Here is an 18,510-nt window from a genome sequence, read left to right on the forward strand (position 1 = left end):
AGTCTCAGTGTTAACCCATCCCTAATCCATCTGAATAGCTCTCCATAACAATTTTGGATCTCCTTAAGTGCCATATGAATTTATGTATTTTTCCTTCTACCATATTAAGGTTTATATTTTTCTTTCCTACAAAGAGCTCAAAGAATGAGATTGCAGAATGCCAGGGTGTTGATCCACCATTACCTCTCCCAGTTTAATCCCTCTGGTCCCTCTCACTCTGAAAGTTCACTCTGTTTTCTTTTCCTAAGGCAATATTTTTGCTGTAAACATAAGCTAACTTCAGTCTCTTACTAGGGATTCATCAGCCTTCCATGACCCAGTTTCTCAGTAGCTAGGGCAACTTGGGATGATAGCCATGAGGTTACGGGCTGAACAACTTTAAGTGTGCTCATCATCTGTTGCTTTTCCACAATTCCACTCTGCTCACAAGGACGAATGCATTGTTTTCCCAAAAGCTTTCTGAAAAAAGAGCACAGAATCATGTGGCACAGAAAACATGAAAAATGTGGAGGAAATCCTAGCAGCACCTGTAGACAAGTGCAGTATGCCAAATAGAGGTCAAGGGGCTCTAGTTTTGCATAGAGCTGTTTGCCTGTGTTGAGCTGTGCTAGTTTGCAAACCCTGTGATGGTCTCTGTCCTAGAAAAGGTTGTCCCTTTTCAGAATCAAGGGTTCTTGATTTGGGTAAGCTGTGGGGCAGAGGGACATACTGCTTCTGCCCTAGTTGCAGAGAGGTTCCCTGCCTCTGTGCCAGAGCCTTCAGTAAGGTCCAGACAACTGATCCTGGGACTGTAAATAGCAGCTCCAAGGGTTGCAGAGTGCCGAGCATGCTTCCTTGGCCCTTGTTTAAAAATACTTAGCTCTGTGGCTCTGACTTGTTCAGTCTCCTTAAATGTATAGCCAAAACAGAAAATTGAGTATTTTGAATCATAAAAGATTTCAAATTCAAAAAAGCTTTTCTAGTGCCCATGAATTCTATGCTCAAAACAGAAATCTGTGCCATGCATACCACAGGAGTGTCATAACAATGTTATTGTCTGTCTCTGTGGAAGTCTTAGGCAAGATATTCATTGACTTTCCAACTTTTCCTTCAGACTTTTCAAACAATACATTCATTCACAATTTTATTAATATACTGTATGTAAAGTATGAATTGCAATGACTTTCACTGATTGAGTCCTAGTTAGAATGGTAAGTAGTGTAAAGAAGTTTAAATGACAACTTCTGGGACTTGTTGCTGATAAAGACCACGTTGCTAGAGCTAGGTCAAAGTTTTTAGTGAAAGGATCATGTAACCATTAGTGAAGTCCTAGGTCCTTATTTCTTTTTAATATTAGCGCTTTTTGTCCCCATGTAAAGTATCATAATAATGTTTTCAAATTGTTACAGGGACATGTGCTTTGAGTAAGTAAATAACTAAATAAAAGTTACAAATTAATTGTATTATAAATTCCAGGGTTATTTCTAACAAAGGTAACTCCAGGATACGAGATAATTAATTGGAGCACAAGTGCTGTTATTAGCCTTGTACAGGTGGAGAAACCAAGGCACACTGAGCTTAACTGATGATTGTACTGGAGCAGAGGGTAGAGTTAGGGCTGTGTGTTCCTAGCGTCCTCATTAGCAAAATGGTCTGTTTCCTTCACTCTGTGAATTTATTGTTTGAGTTTCCATTAAAGCTAAGCTGCCCCAGGAAAGGATGAAAAGATTTAAAGCTTGTGTCAGCACATACCCAAAAGACCAGGAAAATACAGGAATACTGAGTTGGGCTGGAGTTTAACTTCTTATCACATAGTTCAAGCTTGGATTTTTGCCTTGGGCCTGGTCCTCCATCAGTTAAGAAGCTTAAAATGAATGTGGGAGAAAATCCAGGCTTTGGGTACATGGTTATAATATAGGGGAAAGCACAAATTACCCTCTTGGTAAACACTTTTTCAGTATGAAAATGTAGATTTGATGTATACATGCGGTCTTGCACTTATTTTTATCATGTAATGCACATAGTTTCACTCAGTGACTTGTCATGTGCTTTATCTTCATGGAAACAGCTCATGGTTTCATTTTCACAAAATGTCTACTGGTGGCTAAACCTCACAGTGGAATAAATTGTCATTAAAATTAAGTTGCATGCCCCAAAGTGGCACTGAATGGAAGCAGAGTGATTCTCACAGAGTGACAGTACTTTGGAGGAAGCCATCATGACAGGGCATGGCTGCTGAGGGAAGTTGTTCTTCGCTGTTCTGTTGCCAGTGTTGTAATTTTGCTGCTCAGGGTGCTTTCCCCATCTATAAATCAGAAAGAACACCAGTGAGTACTCTTAAGAGAAAATCTGGGCATTTTGATAAAAACCTGACAAAAATTTTCTTTGGACAAGAAAGAGAAAAGAATATATGGTGTCTACCTAGTGTGGTGTTAACAATACATTTAGCATGGACAGGGTTATTTTCAGACTCGGCACGAGTTACTGTATATTGCCGGGTGAAGTAGGTGATGCTGTGAAATTATTGTAATTTTAGTAAAATAAGTCTTGAGTTTATTTTCATAGTGTTAAAAATAAATGTACCTTAGTATCATGGCATTTCAATCCAAAAATACCTGAAATGGGTTAGGGCATGAACTGCCTGACCTAAGTAATTGTAAATCATCACTTCAATTACTGGTGCATGTTGTCATATTAGTCTGATTGTATATTTGTACATGTCACAAAAATACAACAATTTGGGAACTGGGCATTTTCTGTTCAGATGTTCATGGGCTCATCACTCTGAAGAATATTGCATGGGTGTGAAGCTCTGTTCAGTTCAGCAAGGGGAATGCTTGGCATCTGTGCTACGTTTTGTTTTTTTTCCTCAGCAGGGAATAAATGCCAAAATTGCATTATGAAGGGGAGTGGGAGAGGAAGTTGAAGGACATCTTCACTGGTGATTAGACTGGTTAGGTTATGACAGATCACAGTTCTACGTAAGCTAGACAGCTGCTGTAGAAACTGCTTTTACCTGTGATCTTGGTGCAGGTCAGTATTGCAGAAAAACATTACCAGACCTCTTCCACTACCCCCCTTTTAAGTTTTCATACAGCAAAATAGTTTCCTTCCTTCCCATCAAGTCGTCATTTCTCTCTTTCCCTAAAACTAGTTTATTGCTAACACGTCTTGGCAAAAAACCAGAAGTTTTATGAAACTGTACAGAAAGAGGGTTTTATAGGTGCTGCTCAGCATGTTATTTTTTTTTTCTTTATATATGGTAGCTTTTTCAATTGCTTTTATAGCCTAGGAATGTCTTTACTCAGCAAGTGAAAGTAGTGAGAATTAAATCAATGAAAGAAAGTTCCCAATCCTTTGTGATTTCCTGTTAGAATAGATCCAAAACCCCTTAAATATCTACATATGTGATTATATGTAATATATGATTTAAGAAGCAATGCTTCAGCTCTCTCTCTGATTTAGTTATTCAGGCAATTAAATGAGTAAGAGTTGTAGGTAAGAAAACACTTATGCAAACAAATAACCTTGCAAGAACTAGGAGTGAATGTGTGTGTTAAGGTAGTGAAATGGAAGAAGCAAGAGCAGTAGTGATAAATACAAAAACAGATCACTTGCTCTTGGTTTGAGATTTGAAAAGATAAAATAAAAGCTTTAAAGAAGAAGAAGTGATAGAATGAAGAGTTTAATTATTAGTCATTTCTGTATTTCTGAGAAGAAAAAAAGCCATGTTCTTATTATTCCAGCCAATTGGTGGTTTATTCCTCTCACTTCATGAAAATATGGTTCACATATTTTGGGTCACTGCCACCAAACCACAGGCTGTTCTATGGATTGCACTAGATTTGGATGACTGACAAAACTCACTGAAAAACAAGTGCTATTTGTTTTCCTGTGCCTAGTATTTAACGGGAAATCAGGAGGCTAAATTTCCAATCACTGGTTAAACAGACCCAGATGTGAAGAAGAGTGCTCTGCTAGGAGAAGAGTGAGGAAGGATAGGAAATGCATGACTAGTGATAAATTCGCTATTAATAGTGACCTTTCACTATTCAAAGTAAAAGCAGTAGATTTTCACTGTTGTGTAACAGTGTGAAGAGGAATTTAAAGGGACATTTACATTTTGCTGTAGAATCCTGGGGTTTGGGGTTTTTTTTATAGATCTTCATCGTTCTTCTACTCAGGAGCTGGAAATAATCCTGTAGTTGCCCTTTTCCACTTGGAAGAGTTCATATCCTCCCTTCCCCTCCCCACACCGTTTCCCTGTCTTTTGAAAAAATGTGAAAATTAGCATTATGTGTCTAATTAAAAGTGTTTAGTAAACAGTAACTCTTACTATGCTTTTCACAATGGTAAATTTCCCTATAGACTTTGTCTCCTGGCATGATTCAACCCTGGCAAAATACTGCTTTTCTAAAGTCTATATAAATGGGTTACTCCCAGAAATATTAGGGTGACCTCAGGCTACATATGGTGGTGATTCTTATATTCTTGGCAAAAGAGGGGAAGGATTTTGTCAGCAGTAGGAATGGCAGAAAATGACAGGGTAGTAAATACATGCTTGAAAATGATGCATGTAAAAGGAGTTTAAGAGTACAATAATCCTAGTAAGGCATCTTTAAATATCTAGAGGGTTTGAGGGTTGGTTTTTTTCATTCAAAGCTTGCTTCAGGAAGACATTTCAGAAGAGAAGTGATATTTCTGGCTTAGGAAGCAAGATATAGTACATGAAATGAGTATGCAGAGCCTGGTAAAAAAATTCTGTGTGATGTCCCAAAATAGGGAAATTTTATGATGTGTAGGTATCCTCTGGTTTCACTGTAATCACTTTGGTTTGGGCAGAAATATTTCGAAAATACCAACTTGCCAGTAAATTTCACAGGAAACTAGGCAGGTCCTTGTGCCTTAGCTTCTTCTTTCGTGGGACTTCGAAGGGCTGCATTTTTTTGGGAGCTTGGTTTGCTAAGAGTGTCATGGAGTTCATACTAGATCCCATGTGATTAAGATATCTTTCAAAATTCAAGCTTTACTGCATGATGTTTGTTTCAGCTTTAAGAGTGGGCTGTCTCTGTGGGTCATTGCTCCAAACAAAACTTCTGTTAGGAGTGTGGATAGGCCAGATCTGGATGATGCTGCCTCTTGTATCTCCTGCTGATCTTTCTCATTGCTGCCTCTGATCCTAAGCATTCCTCCTACTCCTGGTCCCTCTAGAAGCCCAGACCTATCACTTTCAGAACCAAGACAGCTGGTAGTCAGGAAGATGTGGACTTTAGGTTAATCCAGGCTGCAAGAGTAAGGAAACAAAGAATATTCTTGCATTTAGTGGTCAAGGTGTATTCCCAAACCAGTCTTGCAGGAGGCTGAAGGACCTGGAACAGGCACCTGTGATAGTCTTTTCTCTTGTGTATGGTCATGGCTCCTTCCTTTCTTTGTTTGCTTCAGTAAACAGGGGCTTAACCAGTGGAAGTTTACAGAAGCAGGCAGTGGATTTTGGCAGACTCCTGGTGTTAGTGACGTGGAGATAATAAATCACAACAGGTTGTGTTACTGAGTCACTGATTCCAGTGGAAACTATAGCTGCAGTTGCATAGATACGCTTTGATTCTCCCCTTCACTTCTTCCACTAAATTGACTCTAACTTGAAACAGAATCCCTGGAAAAGCTTCTGCTACCTTATTTTGCTCATATCAAACAAGTGTTATGTTGAGTCTATTAAGGTGTTGTTAAATTAATGTGAGATGAGTGGACAGTTACCTGTCTGCAATTAATAAACTCCTGAGCCTTAAACTTTGGGAACAGATTTCCCCCTTACACAGATTTTCTTGTTTGTTTGTTTATCATTCTAGTAACTGTTCCTTAGGGGTTTTGAAAGTTGCACTTGATTTGACACAGATTCAGCTTTGATGGAAAATCCCAGGATTTTTTTTCTAGCTATATAAAGATGTGCAGGAGTCTGCTCTCTGATCTCATAAGGTTCTGCTTTCATCCTGAGAAAACATTGTATGGCCTTGGTCATGTAAGGATCTTTGGTAGCTGCCAAACTGAGCATCTCCTAGGAAGTAGAATTAAAATTGAAAATGTAATTAAGATAATGCTGCTCTTATGTGTGTTTTTTCAAAATGTGAAAACTGTAAGTGGAATTTTTTAATGACTGCATGTGGTCTTGAGAACACTAAACTGAAAATGAAAAGTTTTGTTATTGTCTGAAAACATCACACCTCTGTGGCTGTAAGGACTATGCAAAGTTGATGATTCACAAATGCGGCATGTAATTTCAAAAGCAGCATGTTTCTTATTTGTTGAAGAGAATTGTTCTCTTGATGATTATAGTATGTTGTATATGGATTTATTAACAACAAAAGATACATTTTTTGAGTACCTGATATTTCTCCATCCATGGCTTTATTTTTCCTCTGTAAGTGGATGAAAGCACATAAAAGTACAGTATCAAAAAACACCAGCTGACTCTGATCCCCATGTAGGCCGCTCTGATAGTTGGTTGAAGTCTTTTAATTTTATTCTGAGCAGATATACTCCTCTCCTACATGTTCCACCACAGGTCTGATACTGCATACCTCAGATAAAAATATGAAGGATGCTGCTTCTTTTCCTTCTATATTTGCTTCAGTCATGGATTTAGGGGTCGATTAGTTGGTCACTTGTGCTGGCAGGCCTTTCATGGGTAGTGGTGTAGCTGTTGTTGTGAGAGGAGGGATTGGTTCATGCTGTGTGGCTGTGGACACTAAACTTTGTATTCTGAGTCATGTCCCAGAGGTGTCTACCTCTCTCTCTCAAGGCTAAATTATGAACTTGTTTCCTACTTGGGAGTTCTGAATTATAACTACGTTAAATACTTAAAATGTTATAAAGCATGATCCCCCTGGATCAGATTCAAAGGGGAAAAAAAGGCAATAAACATTTAAAAGGAGAGAAGGAAATAGGTGAAATAAGAAACAGAATGTGCTATTTTGTGTGTGCAGTATTCACACTCACCACTGTATGTATTTGAGATGACTCAGGTTTGGTTCTGGGAGTTGTTTCCTCTGGGGAGTAGTAACTTCTTACACTTCTGCCAGGTAACTGATGTCCTGAACTACCATGGCAGCCTTGCAAGGGCAGTTTATGCAGACTGGAACCTTTTCTTAAGGGACATATGAAGGCTGTCCCCCCAGCATGAAGGGTGTATGTTTCCTTGCCTTGCTATGATGCAAAGAAAATTTCAGGCCCTATTTTCCCCAGTGGTCAGCAGGGTAATAGTGTATGTAACCAAAATATGTTTCTAAACACATTTTGTTTTTTGATGGAAGACTCAGGTTTTGGTAGCAAATTTTCAATATACTGTGCTTGATCCTCATTTCCTCTGAGGAGCAGCCCTTTGAACTGCGGCGCTTGCTGTGGTTAGTGGCCATGGCCAGTATCTTTTGGTCTTGCAAACGGATTTTCCATGTCCAGTTTCTTCATTTAGCCTCAGAAATGTGACAGGACATGTAGGTGTACTCAGCAGCAGAGGATGTTTCCGATGCATTCCCTTTTCATGTCCTTGCAACAACTGGAAGAAATAGCGTGGGGGCACTTTTTCCACTCTGCAGCCTCAGAAAGTAACCACTGAAGGAGTTGAAGGGAGGAGATAAAAGTATCTGTAGCAGCAGTCTCTTAATCACTCAATCAATGCATAATTAGTGCTCAGATAAAAATTGATGTATCCCCAAATATTTAAAACATTATTTGACTTTAATGCTTTGGCTTATCCTACACATGTTAGAGCTGCTTTTGATTTGTTCTGAAGAGTAAGTAGTTAATGTTCAAGGCAGGTGTTGAAACAGTGATGGTTGCCTTTTTTGGAAGGGTCTGCTGAATTCTTTCCAGAATAAATAACGTGCTTGGCTCACTTAACCTTGCCTTAGGTCTGCGTAGTAAAAATCCCAACATTGGCAAGCACAGCAGAACTCTGCAGTCCTTTCTAAAACCTGGCTAGTGGAACCAGCATTTCAAATAGACTTCAGCATGTGATTGAAAAAAATAAATATGATAAGCTTCATGTTTATTTAAAGATGTTTACTGTATGATCACTTAGTGAGGATGCTTGTGCCAGACTTTTTAGTTGCTCTGCTTTCTGTCTGTCAGTTCCTCTCTTATAGAACTTGGTAACTTTGATAGGATCTGTCCCTCAGGAAGACATTTGTCATGATGCAGGATGATAAAAAAGGTTTTCAAGTTTTAATTAGTAATAATGAAAAGCCAAGTGTATTCTGAGGGAAGACAGCTGTTGTGTTAGCATACATTTAACTATCTCAAATGAAAAATACAGCAAAAATGTATTATTGCAAGGCAACGCATTTCTTTGGTTGTTAGAAGGAATAATATTTTCTCTCATGCTGTCCTGAAATGTTTAAAAAGACACGCTGATGCTGCTTTGCCCTGATGCTGACCATAAAAAAAATACTGGAAACAATGTGTAAATGAAAACCAACTACTGTACTTACTGGATAAACTGTTTGTCTCTGAGGGTGAAATGCCAACATCTATTCAGTATTCCTGCAAAATAATCACTGGTTAAGTCCTTAAATCCTGCAAATTTCATTCATGGGAGATTTTTCTAGTTAGGCCAAAGGTCTATGAAAATGTCCCACATGTCTCTGATACAAAAGCCAGCATTGCTAAGAGGTGCTCTGTACGCAGTCTGGCATGACCTGGCTTGTGCTGTGTCACTGTCATCCCCTCAGACTGTACACTTGGAATTTGCACAGAATTTGGAGTGTTAGGAGTAACATAGAGATGCTCCATGAAATCAGTCTGTGGCATAGCTGCTTCTAAGTCTGAAAGTACAAAGTGAGTGCGATTTGCGAAATTCTTTATAGAGATAACTGGTTCCTCTCTTTTCCTAGTACTGGGTTACCTCTAATGGCAGACTTAGCTTCCTTATTTGAGAATATTGAGAGAATGTGGTGTAGTCTGTGTTACACTGAATAATACAGACTTTTTTCATTCAAAGGAAGCATTTTATGATAGTCATTTGAAAACAAATAAGAAAGATTATTCAGAATTGAAACAGATGTTAGTTTAAACTTTGAAAACTATTCTGGTAAAAGGATTCCTAAGCTGGTTTTTGTGACAGGTCTGGTCAAATTGGACTCTGAATTGCCTGTGCCTTCTCGTAGAGGAGAATATATGATATGTGCATAATAAATGCTGGCATTATAGCTAGCAACACAGGGAAGAATTTGGAATTTCTTTTCATGTGCCAAAGGATGTAATTTATGTATTTATTTTGACAAATATTTGTAAGTGCCAAACAATTTGGTATGTATCACCCTGAAATAGTGCTGGCAACAATAGTTCCAAGGAAGGTAATAGTCAATTGCCATTAGTTAATTTCTGTAATTGGAAACTGACTTCAGATAATCTGTGTAAAATAATTATGTTGAGAGATACTTATGTGTAAATAATGCTCTGGACAGAAATTGTTATGATGTATTTTTATGATGTATTTTCCCCTCTTTAAGTTATCAGTAGTTTTGGCTTCTCAGTTGGGTAAAAAAATACGCTTTTTTTCCACCACAGAAGTCTGGGTTAGTAGAAAGATGTGAAAAGGGAAGGGGCAGGAGAACAACTGGGTGACTCAGACTTCTTCCTGGGGTGCTTGGAGGACAACAGAAGATGGAAACTTCCATGAAACCTTGGCTACTGCAGTGGCCTGGAAGTAGGGGCTGTGTGTTGTATCTGAACAAACTACAGGGGTATGTCCAAAAAAATCTTCACTGATGCTTTCACACCTGAAAGCTTGTTAATCTTGCTGTGCTTTCACTCAAGTACATATTCTTCTTGACTGGTATTTAGATCTTAGTGAAAGTGTTCATTGAAGGACCAGCCTGGGCAGGGCATGCGGGTCCCAGTCCTTGAGCACCTTGAAGGAAGAGACAGTGAAGTGTATGGATGGGTTGGGTAAATGAAGGAATGCTGCTCTTCCACCACTTCCTGTAGGGACCTCTCCAGAGCTGACAAATGTCCTGGAAGTGTTGGCTACATCCATCTGCAGGGACAGGCAAGTCACAAGGTTGCTGTTGGGATGATGTTACATTGTAGTAAATCTGGAATGACTTGTTTATCTCTCAAGACCAACACAAGTTGAAGCAGGTTGCAATCTGAAAGAGAGTCTGACCCTCTGCAAACTTCTGTCTGAGTGATGCTATTGCCACTCCAGTGAAGATGTATTTGAAAATCTTTGGCTTTCCTGCAGAACCTGTTACACTTCTATGTACTGTTTTTCCATTTTCACGATTTTAAATTGCATTTTAGTCTTTCCATTCAAGACCTCAGTTAATGTAACCTGGTTTTAAGAATATTTCAAAAGATGTATATAACTCATCTGCCTTATGTATTAAACTAAAGTATTTCCTTACTTTCTGTAACTAAAGCAACAGTAAATACCTTCACTTTCTCTTAGCCTTTCTCTTTCCGTACATTCTATTTCTGGGCTGGCCTTTGTATGTCACTGAGCTTGGACTCATGTTCTTTCTGATTTGAGAGTTACTTCAGTAGTTCCCACTTTTATTGTGCTTCACATTCTTATCTGCCTTAATTTTTTCAGACCATCCTGTTCTTACTCTCTCCCTCCCTTTGCCCCCACAGCTTATCTCCCCTTGCAGCACTGTAGTTCCACTTCTGCAGCAGTACAGTTTTGGAGAGTGGTTCAGAGACTGCTGTTACTCAGCTGCCATGTGCATCTCACCTGTCCTGATGGACACTTCATTTTTTAAAAACACCTCTGAAAAAGGAATCATTATGCAGATGTTAAAACATGCAACATTTAGGTATTGTTGGAAATAAACCATAATCACCTTCAGTCACTGCATTTGGGTGTGACAGATTACATTGCTTAAACATGCTACATGTCTGTGTGGATAAACGTACCACATTAAAAATATGTTTTTATTCCCATCAGGTGTCCTTAGGTTCTGTCGTTCAGTTTGAGAAGGGAAACTTCTCCTTGTCAGCAGAAACGGAAGAAAAGTTTTTTCCTGAGAAAAATGAACATCTCCTACAGTGGGCCCAGAAGGAATATGGAGCAGTAACATCTTTCACTGAACTTAAAATATCAAGAAACATCTATATTAAAGTAGGAGAAGGTAAACCAAACTAAAACCAACAGAATTCATAGACAGTTTTAGATACTGAGAATAAGTCTTGCTTATATTTCACTTGTTTTAATTTTTAAACATACCTCTTGTTTTCCAAGAGATACGAAAGGGGAAGGCAGAGAAACAAGAGCAAGCCTAAAGTACAGACCTTGGGTTTAGGCAGCTTTTAATGGATTCTGGTGCCATAACTTTATGCTCATACATGTGGATGCAATTGCTCAGCATCTTACAAGAGTCAAACTTTGCCTTTTAAACAGAATCAGCTACTCATGGTGATTGTTTGGGTGCATTCTTCTGAAGAACTGAAGTGGAGAACTTGAAGTAGGGGGGAATTTCTAGAAAGACCCAAGTTATGTTTCCCCCCTCCCAGTATTTGCTTGTATAAGGACTTAGGCTTCTTTGGGCAAAGAATGATTGGTTTCCTCACCAAAATAAGTTGCTTCAGTCTGTCCTTATGCATTTTCATCCCAAGGAGAAAGATTTCCTGTCCCTGTGAGCCACATGCCAAATTCTTCAGGTGGCCTAGTGCAGGTGGGAGAGGACTCCAGCTCCTCAGAGACTTCACAGGCCCATATTGGGATAGGGTTCAGGCTTTAGCTCCATAGCTGAGCAATGTTGGAACAACATAACTGTATGATACTCTGCAGCAATATCTCTGTAGAAACTCCCAAACAGCTGAACTAGTTGGTTACAGAAAAAAACCCCAATAACTGAAAGCCTTCTGTGGAGAAAACATTCTTTCCTAACCACCTGTATCTGATCATTTGATTTCCTGACGTATGAGCCTTGCCCCCCAAAATCAGAACATGCCTGAGTTAGTTGTATCCAAATACTGCCAAATTTGTAGAGGATTCCCCTGTGTGATTTTTTTTTTTTTTTTTTTTTTTTTTTTGTTTTGTTTTGTTTTGTTTTGTTCTACTTGGCACCAGTCTTGGATTCTAATGCCAGAAAATCATTCAGAAATATAGTTATTAGCTTATTAAAGTGCTCTTGGAATATATACATGGGAGTAGTGGTCTCTGCATTGCAGAGACAAATATTTAATTAGGTACGTTGAAAAAACCAGATAAAATTCTGTTGTTTGATTTGCACATCTCCAGTCAAACCAGGAGGCTAAAGAGGAGAGTTTTGCATCATCTTTAGAATGCACTAAAACACAATTTAATTTGGAGTAAGTACACAAAATGGAACTTGGCAGGCAACCAAAATAGACAGTTTCTGAGAAGGCTCCTACAAACTAGCTCAGCTGTAACCGTATTGGATTTTGATTTAAGTTCTTGGCAGAAGAATGAATATGCATGTATGTGTGGGGGTTATGCATGTGTTCAGGGGTGGGGAGAGGGTCAGTTCTTGAACTGCAGCAGTCATGTGAGGAGTTCTGTGAAACCCACGTGGGATGTGGTGCTGGTCTGCTTCTCTGCCGAGTGAACAGTAGAATCCCTGGATTTCACAAACCACAGCATACAGTGATGTATATTTTAGGCTTTTCATACAAAACTTACACTCCTTGAGCGTTTTTGTAAGGTACCCTCAGCTGACAGTCTGTGAATCACTGCTAGTATTACTCATAATCTATAGGTGGTCATACAAATAGTTCCTTGCTATGTGGCTGATACAGAATTTAATTGCTGTATCTGTATAACTGTCCACATTCCAGTTTCACTCAAGTTAGACAAATCTGAAACTGGAAGATGTAACATTTTAGAAGTGTAGGCTATAGCTGAATACAGCAAACAGAAAATGCAAGCCAAAGGACAGAAAGAACACTGATCTTTCATAGAATAAAGCTGCTTCTGATGCTTTGGGTCTCTGAAGTCACTTTTGAAACTGCAAATGAAAGGCAGCTGAGAGCACTAGCAAACTGGATCAGGGCCAAGTGCATCTGAATCCTGTTGATTCGAAAGAGTGGCTGATCAAATACTACAGGGATGGTGGTCACAGCAAGAGCTTTAAGGGGCCAGAATGGGGGTGTGGAAGAAAGGGGCAGAAGAAGTGGGGTACTTGTTCTTGCCTTGATTTGTGTAATGAAGGAGATGGCAGAGTGACTGTCAGATTCAGATAATTCAGATGACAGATAATCACTGTCAGATTCTAGAAAGCAGGAGTGCTCATGGTGAAAGTGGTCTTGGTACATGTTTTTCAGCAGAAGTCAGTTTAATTCCTCATGGTTTCATAAGACATGATTGAACAAGGCAGGAAGTCCTATCAGTTAGCTAAATGTTACCTAATGCATCAGTGTAAATCCAGGGCAAATGTGCTAGCCTGGAGGGACACTAATTTCAACACATTTCTTAGATAAATAAGAAAAAAATTAGTCAGCCATACCAGTAACTAAACTGGAAGATGTACAGTCTATTTACAGATGGTAACACTGTGCTTCTGTCCTGGCAGAAGCTGAAGCCATCAGTCCTGACTCTGAATTTATAGCCAGTACACACCAGTGCACATATCCTGCATGCCATGCTTGCTTGGTTTAATGCTTGTACATGGTTGCATTGTGTCTGGCTTAGCTGTGTGTCCTGCTGCAGGAGGAGTACTGCCTAGAGTTTGCATCCTCCCTCCTGAGACTCCTGTAGGCCCTTCCCTGATCCCAATTCTGTCTTGCCATTAAATACCAGTAAAGGTTCTGATTCTGTTGTGCTAAGGGCTGGCGAACTGCGAAATACACATGAATAAGCCCTGCCATCAGAGTGCCCAAAGAAAATTCCAAACACCTTGTTTATCCCCAGCTCAGACTTTGAAAGGCAAGCTCTGCTTGGATGGGATTTTTATTGCTGAATCCAGCTGCTGCTGCCCAGGGTGCCTGTCTTGGAGAGTGACACTTGATTAACAGTGCTCATTTGCACAAAAACCTCCTCAGGATGATGTTAAGCTTGGATATTCAACTTTTAGCCAAGAACCTGTGGATGACACCTAATTTGTGCAGAATAGAGCAGACAGTGTCTGTCCTCATCAGTAAAATAGAAGTGCTGCACACAGAAACTACAGATCCTGGTGTGCAATCCTCTGTCTCCAGCCAGGCAGCCTGGCACTCGCCAAAGGAGAGAGTGGCTGCCGGCCACTGCTCACAGCTCTGCTACTTTCTGGCCAGCAGGGCCCTCAGCACCCTGGCCTGCTGGCCAGAGAGCCTCTGCTGAGGGTGTTGCCTGCAAACCTCACGTCTGATTCCATATTGGGAGTCTGGGGAGATTAGAGAGGCACAGAATCCATAAACTGACTGCTTGTTGGCTGGTGTGGTAGTGTTTTTAATTAATTGCAGACACCTGCAGTCCCTTTCCAAAGTAAGTAGACAGCCCTGAAACTAAGAAAGAAGAGGTGTGTAGTGAGCAGAGAAAGATGAAATGGATCCCCTTTTCTTTTCTACTCCAGCCCGATTTTGGTAACTGGTGTGGATGAAAGTAAATGCATTTTGGTGTGTATGTCAACTAGCCCGTGACAGAGTTAGAATTTGCTGCAGAGGAAAAGCATGCTATCGAGTGGAGGCCCTGGCTGGGGAGTGTCCGTGCTTCTGGCAGCAAGAGCAGCAGTTCTGGAGAGCTCCAGAGGCCTAATGGAAGTGCCAGGAGCAAGAACTGAGTTCTTTGCAATGGCAAATGATAGCATGTGTGGTAATTACCCACAAACTACTCCAGAATTGTTATTTTACGGCCTGAATCATGTTGTACAGCAGTTAAGAAGCAAATACCTAGTGTCTCTGTGTGTGTATATATTTATATATATTTAAAAATTCAAGCTCAGCATAGACCATTTGGAATCATTTTCCATTCTGTGCTGTTGTGGGAGGAGCTGGCAGAACTGCAGCTGCATTCAAGGCTAATCTGGCAGGGTACATACCAGATGCTAGAGAAGTGCTTTGCTTGGGCAGTATGAATAGTTACAGCTTTATACAGCTTTAGTAGCTTCTGTAGGGGAGACAACAGGGTTAATGTTCAAAGGCTACTTTGTATAAGATCAGGGGAAGAAACTCCCCTAATTGTTTCTGCAGAGACCAGGGTCACAGGAGTCTCTGGTTTTCCTACAAAGTTGTGTAGCACACACAAATGCACTTCAGAGGTGACATTTCAGTTCCCATTTATAGAGTGCATGACAGCTTTTAAGAGTTTGTTCACAGTTTTGTTTTCACAGTGCATGCTATTTGATTTATTTTCTTTTGGGAGTTTTTTTTTGTTTGTTTGGGTTTTTTTGTTTGCTTGTTTTTTGGGTTTTTGGGGGTTTTTTTTTGGTTTTTGGGGCTTTTTTGTGGTTTTTTTTTGTCATTTGTTTGGGGTTTTTTGTTTGTTCTTTGTTTTTTTTTGTATCTTACTACTGACCTTAATAGGAAAAGTCTTTCTTGTAAAGCAATGGTCAAAGACCCAGCCATGTGGAATTGTATTCTTACAGGACTTCATGTGTTTGAACATGGTACTTAGTCCTTCTATGTATTATGACAATTCATATGTCAAGCTATCTCAGAAATTCAAAGTGTTCCTGATTTTCAGTTTATTTTCAGTATTTTTACAGGAAATACTGTTTCTTGGGGTACAGCAATGTAGGCTGTGCATGAGAACTTCATACCAAAGTGGCTATTTTTTATGGTTTGCATTGTACACTAGTGGCTCTTCACCCAAAGGGTGGTTGGGCACTGGAACAGGCTCCCCAGGGAAGTGCTCACAGCACCAGCCTGACAGAGGTCCAGAAGATTTTGGACAGTGCTCTCAGACACATGGAGTGACTTTTGGGGTGTCCTGTGCAGGGCCAAGAGTTGGACTTGATGATCCTTATGGTGTCCCTTCCAACTCAGTATATTCTGTGATTTCAAAATGCACATGTTCAGCTAGGCAGTTAAAACCAAAAGAGAGATTGAATAGTTATGCTGGAATTTCATCATTTCAGCTATGGATATTATGATCAGACTTTGGATCAACTGATTCCGTAATTATCTTGCTGGTTTTAATTTTCCATGTGCAAGAGAAATGCAGTATTTCTAGACAACACTGACAGCAACTACACAATATGTAGGAAATATATTGAGTAAGGAAATGGAAAGTACTTTCTGTAGTATTTAGAAAATGGTAAGTTCATAATAACAAGAATAAAACATTTTCCACAGTGAGAAGGAGTGGATTCCAAAAGTTATCTCTGAGTAAAATGCAAAAGAAAGAAATTGCTTTTGAAGGTGCAAGGAACAAATTGAATGTATTTTATTAATTTTGAAAAGTTTTCACATATTTTCCTTCAGAATTGTTTTCAAATATCTCTTTGTGGGGATTTTCTTTCATTAAATGTTTAAATCCATAAATAGTAACTATTCAGTTTAGAAGTATATATTTTATATCAGAAAGGTGATGTATTCTTGCAACAGTGATCTCCCTTTCAATATGATGATTGGTCACGTGCTTATAATAGATGGTAGATTCACCTTTCAGCACTATAGTGCCACACTGATGTTGATGTGGTATGTGTGTACATCTAAGCTGACATCTGTGTTTAAAGGTGCATATGCTTTCTTTTTTTCCCCCCTCCAGATCAGGTTTTTCCTCCCTCGTGCAACATAAAAAAGAATTTTCTCTCTTTAAATTACCTTGCGGGATATCTACAACCGAAACCAGCAGAGGGGTGCCTTATGTCTAACCTAGTCCAAGAAAGAGAAGTTCATATCATTGAACTAAGCACTCCAAATTCCAATCCTAACAGGTAAAGTATCGTCTAAACAGACTAAAACTGTTTGAAATAATAACTAAGAATTTTATTTGTCTAATAAAAATCAACTGAAAGTAGCCATTTCATAATTTCAAGAAAATCTTGGGCTTTTGTGCTTTGCCTTAAATAGAAGTTGGTTCTTCAGTATGTAAAGATTTTGAATTCTGCTTCATAATCACAAGATTTTTCTAGACAAGACTGCAAAGCACAGCTTTTATGGATTATATACTGCTCCCCTTCTTGCTCAGTCAATCACATTCTTCCAAGGATAAGGTGAATAAGGGAATATCAGTAAGGGCAGTATCTGACCAAGAGGGTTGAAGGTTAGACCACTGTGAGAGGAGGTGAGAGAGGTTGAAAGTAATCTTGACCTGTCACAGGTGGGGATGACTGGCAGCAAAGCCTTGGACAGTGGCTCCCAAACAGTGTCCAGAGGTTGCAAGTGATCTGTGGTCTGTGGTTAGTGTTCCACAGTTGCTCTGAAGATTCACACTGGTATTTTCTGTCAAGTTTCCAGTTGAGTTTAAGGGGTAGTTTGATAATTACGAGAAATGTTAAGGGTTGACAGTGGTGCACTGACCAAAAAACTTTGTAACTACTGGTTAGGAAAAGTAACTCTCTGTACATGTTATAAGGATTATCTAAATTGTCAAAGGTACCTTTGGGAGGTAAAACATTTAAAATACTCATCCTTTGCTGGTCTTTCCTAGATCTTAGTGGGAGAATACGGGTGGGGTTTGCTTCAGATAGTCATACTTCGAAAACCTCTTCCTAAGTGCCAAGTATGATTGCTAGAACAGAAATTTGCTATGAAACTTAGATGGTTACAATTTCATCAGAGATAAGGTAGAATTAAAATCCTGTCTGCTTACTGCTGACACTGGATATCTGGCATTGTCCAGTTCTGCTCCTCGTGCAGCTACACATGAGCATATCCTATCCCTAATGAGAAAATCACACGGGAAATGGAGGTGGGAGGAGGTGTTTTTGTGAAAAGGATAATTCTCACTGCAAGATGTTGAACCCAGAGCCTGATAATTTTCTTGCCTAGCAACCTGGGAATAGTAAGAAAGTGCTGAGATGTACTGGAAGTGGAGTAGGTAGCCCCAAATGATGATGCAGCCCCATCCTGAACAGAGCTGATGATAATCTCAGCATCATTCCAAGTCCCTTGTAGTGTTACACAATGACAGTCCGGGTTCCAAGCTTTTGGCTTTGGATGATAGTACAATAGGAATTTGCTTTTCAGATGATAACCCTGCAAAAAGTTTAAATATTTTGCTATTAGAAGTAAAAAAAAAAAGGTACTAAGTTACTTTGTTCTTAGTTTTATGTGTTATATACAGCTATCTTTACAAAGTTTAAATCCCCAAAGAAACATAGAGAAGCCGAGCTGGGCATGTGTAAAACTGCAGGAGAGTGAACAAAGGTCTCCAGATACACTAAGTCTCAGTGCAGCATATTAGTTGGAACCTATTACTTGGGGATGAGCACATTCTTGTAATGTATGGCCCCATAAGATGATCTGGAAGTATAGGTTTTTCTGTTGAATTGGTATTTTGCATGATGAGATGTTATTGATGGGTAAGAACCCATTTGCTTTACTTACTTTACTGAGGTCTTGAAAATCTGGATAGTTTTCATCTATTTTCCAGCAAGCAGTAGGCTGGACATCTGGGTTTTTTTTTCTTTTTAAAGTAAGTATATATCCAGA

General features: G+C 39.4%; 1 protein-coding gene across 3 annotated transcripts in view; it reads left to right on the forward strand.

Moving 5' to 3' along the window:
- TGFBR3 (transforming growth factor beta receptor 3) overlaps positions 1-18,510 on the forward strand; it is a 116,224-nt gene that overhangs the window by 67,642 nt on the left and 30,072 nt on the right. For all 3 annotated transcript variants that reach the window (XM_032117543.1, XM_032117542.1, XM_032117544.1), the window contains exons 5-6: positions 10,922-11,105; positions 16,622-16,790. In XM_032117543.1, coding sequence (XP_031973434.1) covers positions 10,922-11,105; positions 16,622-16,790 — 353 coding nt within the window. The remainder of the gene's footprint in view (positions 1-10,921; positions 11,106-16,621; positions 16,791-18,510) is intronic.

The sequence above is a fragment of the Corvus moneduloides genome, chromosome 9, assembly GCF_009650955.1.
Source record: "Corvus moneduloides isolate bCorMon1 chromosome 9, bCorMon1.pri, whole genome shotgun sequence".
Taxonomy (NCBI): domain Eukaryota; kingdom Metazoa; phylum Chordata; class Aves; order Passeriformes; family Corvidae; genus Corvus; species Corvus moneduloides.